Here is a 7,126-nt window from a genome sequence, read left to right as displayed (position 1 = left end):
GCACCTAGAAAGTACCTAAAGCATGGAGGAAGGAATAAACTAAGGAGAGGCAGTTACGTCACATTTCTTGAAGCCGGAAGTAGGGAAGGGTAGAGAAGGCTCCTTCTCGCAAGGTTGGGCACGCTGACTCGCTGACGCATGCGTCGTTAGCGGCTAGCAGACTATCACGTCGCGCCTGCAGAGCGTCGGGGCGCCGTCAGCTGACAGACGAGCCGGAGAACGAAGCATGTGATTGTATCGAAGGAAGAACAAAGGAGCGGCAATGCCTTCTTGCAGTGTGCCCGGGTGCCGCTCGCGCGGGATAAGAAAGGAACCGGGCGTCACCTTCCACGCGTAAGCGTATTGCATTTGCTTTATATTTGACGCATGATCGAAAGTAAACGCATGCGCTAGCTCAGAACATAATGCACGATACTGCATGCGTGAGCGTAGTGTTCCTCTGCTTTATTCATGGCTGTAGAACATGCTGTAGAGGAATGGAAAGCTGGGCCAGTTGGTGACTCTCCTTGACTATAAAAACACAGCGCAACGACGACGCAGACGACACGATCATAATGATCGTGTCGTGTTTGTCTTTTCGTCTTCTTTGTCCACGTCGTGGTTGCGCGGTGTTTCAATTTATTCGTGGCTGTTTGTCCATTTGTTATTAATGTATGCGAATGCGCGTATGTATTGTTGCATGCTTTCAAACAGCTTTCCCAAAGATCCCCGTCGTCGGAGGCTATGGATCGAAGCCATAAGACCCGGTCAACGCGACTGGGAACCGGCGAAGTCGGCTTGTGTGTGCTCAAAACACTTTGCACTAGAACACTTCAATCGGGCGTCGCCGCTGGTAGTTCGCCTCCACGAGGATGCCGTCCCTGCCCCGGTGAGAGACCGCAATAACTGCGCCCTGGAGATTTAAATGCTCAACTTTTATTAGGGCGACGCGTAAATTGAATGCGTGCTCGTACTTCGGCATATTTATTCGGCGGATTGTACAGGAAATGGAAAAAAAAAAATTGAATATATTGCTTTAAGCATTACGCTGGCGAGGCTACAGTGCTGTCGTGTCATGCAGATCACAATGAAGTTAATTATATGACTGCATGCAATTTATGAGAAATGTATGTTCTACTAGCTGACAAAGGTTTATCTGTTACATAATGCGCCCCTTTATTTTTAAACAAGTAAGAAGCTCTGAAGCATTGATAAAAAATAAGCTACACTTGTCAAAATTTCATTTAATTAGTCCTACTTCACAAATTTTAGGAATTACAGTGCATTCAAGTTTGAGCACTGTATTGTGCTCTGTTGCAGCATTGCCATCCCTGTGATTATTCATAGTGTGTAGCTGCTATTTCTTGCATGCAAATGTGTTAACTGAGACGCATAGGTGTGTTAATTTGGTTCAGCATTTTTGTTGTCATATGCATTTGCCTTAGAACCAGGAAACTGTGAGTAATAGATACTTTGCTTGCAGAGCACTGTGATTTATTTGATGGATTAATTAGAAAAATGAAGCACAGAGTAAATGTTGCACGCTATGAAACTAAAACAGGCAGCATAAAGTGAAAAATAACGGCATAAAGCACTGCGTGATGGAAAGCTTTGATCGCAGTTCTCCATTTTTTGTCCTTCGTACACATTCTACGTTAACTTTTAATGGAGAGCTCCATGTGACAGCTTGGCAAGCCTGAGCAAAGTGAACCCCTCTACTCTCCTTTATAATATTGTAGAACTGCTATACTGTGAATTCCTGTTTATTGAATTACTTGCGTTTTGTTAACTACAACGGAGGCTTGTGTGCCACTTTAAATCTGTTATGCACCTCATTATTCATTTGCAACAGACACCCCTTTCACAGCAGCGAGGAGGTGGTGCAGGTACTGCTGCGACTGCTCAGCAGGATACCCAGCCAGAAATGACAGCCCTGAGTAGCCCTCCTGGAGCCTCTCCGCAGCAACAGGTATCACATGACAGTGCCGTTTCGTGATTACTCACAGCTATCCGAACAAGGACAGTGGCTGTATTTGAGTCGCAGCGGGAGTCACAGCCAGATAAATTTTTATTTAAGGCATTCCTTCCTGTATCTGTTGACAGGACTTCTATCCAAATTGTGTTGACACACCAGCAATCTTTCTTATTCGTTAAGAAAGCTTCTTAGTTTTCATAAATAGTTGCTTTTCATAGCTGCTTCGGGCACTGAGAAGTCCGTGTGGATTTTCTTGCGGCTTCGTGCTATCAACAGGTGGTTGTGTATCTTACATTTCTTAACCCTTCAGCCACCTTGCGGGATTCTACAGAATTCATATGCAATTTTCCTTAATCCTCCAGGCAGTACTCGAAACACTCCAGTCATGTGATGCTTATTCTTCAATTTTAACAGCTGCTTAAAATAAAATACCAGTGATGTTCTGGTACAAGCATGTGTCTGCAAAAGAAATCTTTATTTCCAGGAACCTATGGATTTAAGTGAAATCCCAGAGACCCTGCCAGGCCTATCACAACAGGTATATTACAATATGCCATTTTGTGACTACAACTACATGAGGCGTTAGAGTGGCTGTACTTATGTCACTCAAGGAGTCGCTAACAGATTAATTTTTCTGTAAGACATTGCATTTGGTACAAGCTTACAGTAATATTAGTCAGAATCATCTTGGCGCACTGGAAATTTGCCCTAAAACTTCAGGCAGCAATCAATGCACTCTAGTTGTGTTATGCTTCTCCGTCATTTTTAATAGCTGCTTGGAATAAATAACCAGTTGTGTTTGGGTACAAGCATGTTTCTACAGTTTAAAATCTTTTTCCCAGGAACCTGTGGATGTCGCTGACAGCCAGGGGTCTGTGCCAGGTCCATCACGACAGGTACTTTACAATATGTGATTTTGTTACTACCTGTTGCCAACAGATAAGGTTTATGTAGAGCATTGCTTCTGGCACCAGCTCACAGAAATATTAGTCCGAATGGCCTCGGTGCTGTAGCAATTTGCCTTAAACCTTCTGGTAGCATTCTACGCACTCTAGTAGTGTTATGATTCTCGGTCATTTTTCATAGCTGCTTGAAATAAATAACCAGTTGTGTTTGGGTGCAAGCATGTTTCTACAGTTTAAAATCTTTTTCCCAGGAACCTGTGGATGTCGCTGACAGCCAGGGGTCTCTGCCAGGTCCATCACGACAGGTACTTTACAATATATGATTTTGTTACTACCTGTTGCCAACAGATAAGGTTTATGTAGAGCATTGCTTCTGGCAACAGCTCACAGGAATATTAGTCCGAATGGCCTCGGTGCTCTAGCAATTTGCCTTAAACCTTCAGGTAGCATTTTACGCACTCTAGTAGTGTTATGATTCTCGGCCATTTTTCATAGCTGCTTGAAATAAATAACCAGTTGTGTTTGGGTACAAGCATGTTTCTACATTACAAGATTTTTTTCTCAGGAACCTGTGGATGTCGCTGACAGCGAGGAGTCTCTGCCGAGCCTATCACAACAGGTACGTCGCAACATGTGATTTTGGGACTACGAGTAGCCAACAGATAAATTTTATGTAGAGCATTGCTTCTGGCACCAGCTCACAGGAATATTAGTCCGAATGGCCTCGGTGCTCTAGCAATTTGCCTTAAACCTTCAGGTAGCATTTTACGCACTCTAGTAGTGTTATGATTCTCGGTCATTTTTCATAGCTGCTTGAAATAAATAACCAGTTGTGTTTGGGTGCAAGCATGTTTCTACAGTTTAAAATCTTTTTCCCAGGAACCTGTGGATGTCGCTGACAGCGAGGAGTCTCTGCCGAGCCTATCACAACAGGTACGTCGCAACATGTGATTTTGGGACTACGAGTAGCCAACAGATAAATTTTATGTAGAGCATTGCTTCTGGCACCAGCTCACAAGGACATTATTCTGAATGGTTTTGACGCTCTAGCAATTTGCCCTATAGGACCCCTGACGCCAAGTTTGGAAACTCGAAATGGTTGTGTTGTTTTATAATCCTGGATGCGTGGGGACTTCTGACCGATTATGAGTAATGAACATTGCCCTTGAGATATTTTAATATGGTTTTAATGTAAGCGTGAGTGCTCATCTGAATTTTCAGTACCTCGCAACGTCACCACTAGTATGTCGGAGACAGAGGTCCCGTGTGATGTTACATGAGTAAAGGGAGTATTGTCGAAATCGGAGAGTACTTGCAGGGCACACACAGTACCCCGACTGGCATCTGGCAAGGACTATTGTTTGTCACCTATCATGCTGTCTCGTAGTAGTGCTCAGTTCTGGCTGCTTCAGCCAGAAATGCTTTTCTTTGTTTGTTTTCTTGGAGGGGGGGAGGGGGGAGAGGACAGTATTGAAGCACATCGTTTCATTCTTTATTGTGCACGGGGCACCGATTTGACTACTGAGCTTTCAACGACAGTGAAGCTTGAGTGCACATGACCTTAAGTGCTCCCTGGCTGTGGGCCACTAGTTTATTATGGTATTTAGGCGGGTGTTTCAAACTGATGCAAATTTGTTGTCAGTTAACGATGCAAGCATTAATTATACAATGTGCTAGAACATTTACGATTCAATTTCTGGATTACCAGAGCTTCATTACAAAGTTACAAATTACGGTAAAAAAGTCGAAAGCAAAACTTTTGTTGTCAGGAGACCGTTAAACATTCAGGCAGCACTCAAAGCGCTCTAGTAATGTTATGCTTCTTCATTTTTATTAGCTGCTTAAAATAAAATAGCAGTTATGCTTTGGTATACAAGCATGTTTCTGCAATATAAAATTGTTTTCAGGAGCCTATGGATGTTGCTGACAGCCAGGAGACTCTGCCAGACCCATCACAACAGGTACTTTACAATATGCGATTTAGTGGCTACAAGTCATCAACACTTAAATTTTGTGTAGGGCATTGAAACAGGTTCAGTGACAGCATTGCCAGAGATATCAGGTGCTAAATGCATGGATGCTATATTCAAAAATCATATTGCCATCTGTATTTTGTTTCAATTTATTTTTCATAACAGTTAGTGGTAAGTGTTTTTTTCTGTGGCTGTATGCCAAGGTCTCAAAATATGTCAGAGTGGGCACTTATGAAAGGCAATGAACTACCCAAAATTCATGCAGGAATTTCAAAGGTTTCTGAATCCGCCTTTTTCACGTTAGCCTGGCACACGCGTCCTTCCCCTAGCGGAAAGGTCGCGGAACATTAATCTCGAAGGCTTTGCTTTTGGCAATACCAGCCGGCCCCTAACAAAGTCCTACTAAAACGGCAGAGGGCAGCACAGGAAAATGAAAGAGGCGGATTCATGCTGCCACACTGTTGTGCCCCTCGCTTTTGTTGGTGCAATGCTTCAAGATTATGAAAATCAGCACATTAGTTAATAAAATATGTAAACATTTAATTTTGCCTCAACATGCTGGCAAGTGTGAGAGACTGTAACAATAAGTAAACTTTGCTTTCTTTTCCAATGATGTCACGAGGTATTGGTATCTAATGCACACAAGCTGCCTCTGTGGTCTAACTGAGGACATGTCAAGCAGTCATGCGATTAGGCTCCTGTTCTGCTTCATTTCTAATTATGTCATGATGTGCGGCATGAAAAGAAGGGAAGACGAATGGGGCCACAGGCATTTTTTAAGTGGGCTGTGTCAGCAAACTGCTTATACTGTGCAGGAACTTCCGACTTTGCCATCCACCTCTGCCTTTGTTGAGACACCAAGGAGAAGGAGACGACCAATGGTAACCTGCTCTGCCAAGCGTGCCTATTTTGCAAGCACAATTCAACACCATGAATGTCATAGCCCTGTGTATATGCTCATGTACTATCTTCGTCAAATGAAACCCGAACAGTGGCAAGCCTTTGCAACGGTATAGTGCGCGCCGTCCAGTCATCACCATTCAAATGTGCGCGCATCCAGTTTGGCCGCACTGGGCATATGCGCACCTGGCTATAGTAAAAAAAAAAGAAAAAAAGAGAAGATAACTAGACGACACGCACTATACTGTTGCAAAGGCTTGCCGCTGTTCAGGTTTCATTTGACGAGGATAGTACATATGCACATATATATAATAGTGTGAATGACCCACCCACAGCATGCACTACAGTAAAAGCTTGTTAATTCGAACTTGCAGTTGATTTGAACTGACACCCTTGTTCCAGCACAGCCCTGTGTATTTCCATAGGGAAAACTTCCGACAATTCAAACACATCAGTATCCACGATGGTTAATTCGAACTAGGAGCCCCTAGTTTTTATTGCTCCTTATAGTAGTCTGCCCCAAGTGATCACAACGTGATGCAAAACCAGAACAAATTTATTGGAGATGCACAGCAATGAAACGGCACCATTTCTCAGCAGCTGAGAATTCGGATACTGTGCTGGAGCTCTTGGGACAGCTGCCAACGATGATCATGGAGTTGTGACAAAAGAAATGCAAGCAAATGTAAATTACTGATTAATTTTAATTATGATTGTGCTAACTCTGCCATGTAAATAAATTTGTTTGAAAGCATAAAGAGCATCATATATTTGGCACTAAGGCTCACTGCTCACATGAATGCATGTCAGGGCTTGTTTCTGGCGTATCATTGACTGATAAATTAATCGCTGTTAGAGCTCCATCAACCTAATCTGCAAAATCATCTGCCGCAAAAGCGTGGTAGCAGCTAATTCGCAGTAACGAGTCCGGTGGTGGCTTCTTTGAATTCCGCCCGCGTAGTGTGGTGCAATATCCGTTCATTCAAGCACCTGCGCGCTAATTTGAACTCCGCTTAATTCGAACAAATTTGTAATCTCCTTCGATTTCGAATTAATGAGCTTTTACTGTATTAGATTACCATTTAACAAAGCATGTGCAGGCACACACACTGTGTGAGTGGACTTAGTTTGATTCTGCAACAACGATTTTTACTAATATCCACTAATTAGCGTTGTGCTCTGTATGCAAATGAATCAATAAACCCAATGAATTCTTAAGTGTGTGAGTGGCCTGCACATCAAGATGAGAAGCCTGTTATGGAATCTCCTGCTTGGATGCCTTTGCAGCTACCAGAAGAGAATCGGTGAGTCAGTTTTATTGACTTGTTATACAAATGCTTTAAGGGACCACCGGGGGCATCACATGGGAGGATGTGAACTAGACCATGATTATT

The 7,126-nt window shown here is 43.1% G+C and overlaps 1 protein-coding gene across 1 annotated transcript; it reads left to right on the top strand.

Moving 5' to 3' along the window:
• Positions 1 to 27: 27 nt before the first annotated feature.
• Positions 28 to 5,848, top strand: LOC119379422 (peroxynitrite isomerase THAP4). The gene is made up of 10 exons (XM_037648729.2): positions 28 to 333; positions 694 to 868; positions 1,832 to 1,948; positions 2,439 to 2,492; positions 2,797 to 2,850; positions 3,111 to 3,164; positions 3,425 to 3,478; positions 3,739 to 3,792; positions 4,767 to 4,820; positions 5,648 to 5,848. The coding sequence occupies exons 1-10, from the start codon at positions 263 to 265 to the stop codon at positions 5,846 to 5,848; spliced, it is 888 nt and encodes a 295-aa protein (XP_037504657.1). The 5' UTR covers positions 28 to 262.
• Positions 5,849 to 7,126: the final 1,278 nt, after the last annotated feature.

Source organism: Rhipicephalus sanguineus, chromosome 1, assembly GCF_013339695.2.
Source record: "Rhipicephalus sanguineus isolate Rsan-2018 chromosome 1, BIME_Rsan_1.4, whole genome shotgun sequence".
NCBI classification, from domain to species: domain Eukaryota; kingdom Metazoa; phylum Arthropoda; class Arachnida; order Ixodida; family Ixodidae; genus Rhipicephalus; species Rhipicephalus sanguineus.
Note: the sequence above shows the minus strand (reverse complement) of the source record. Positions and strands in the feature narration are given on the sequence as shown.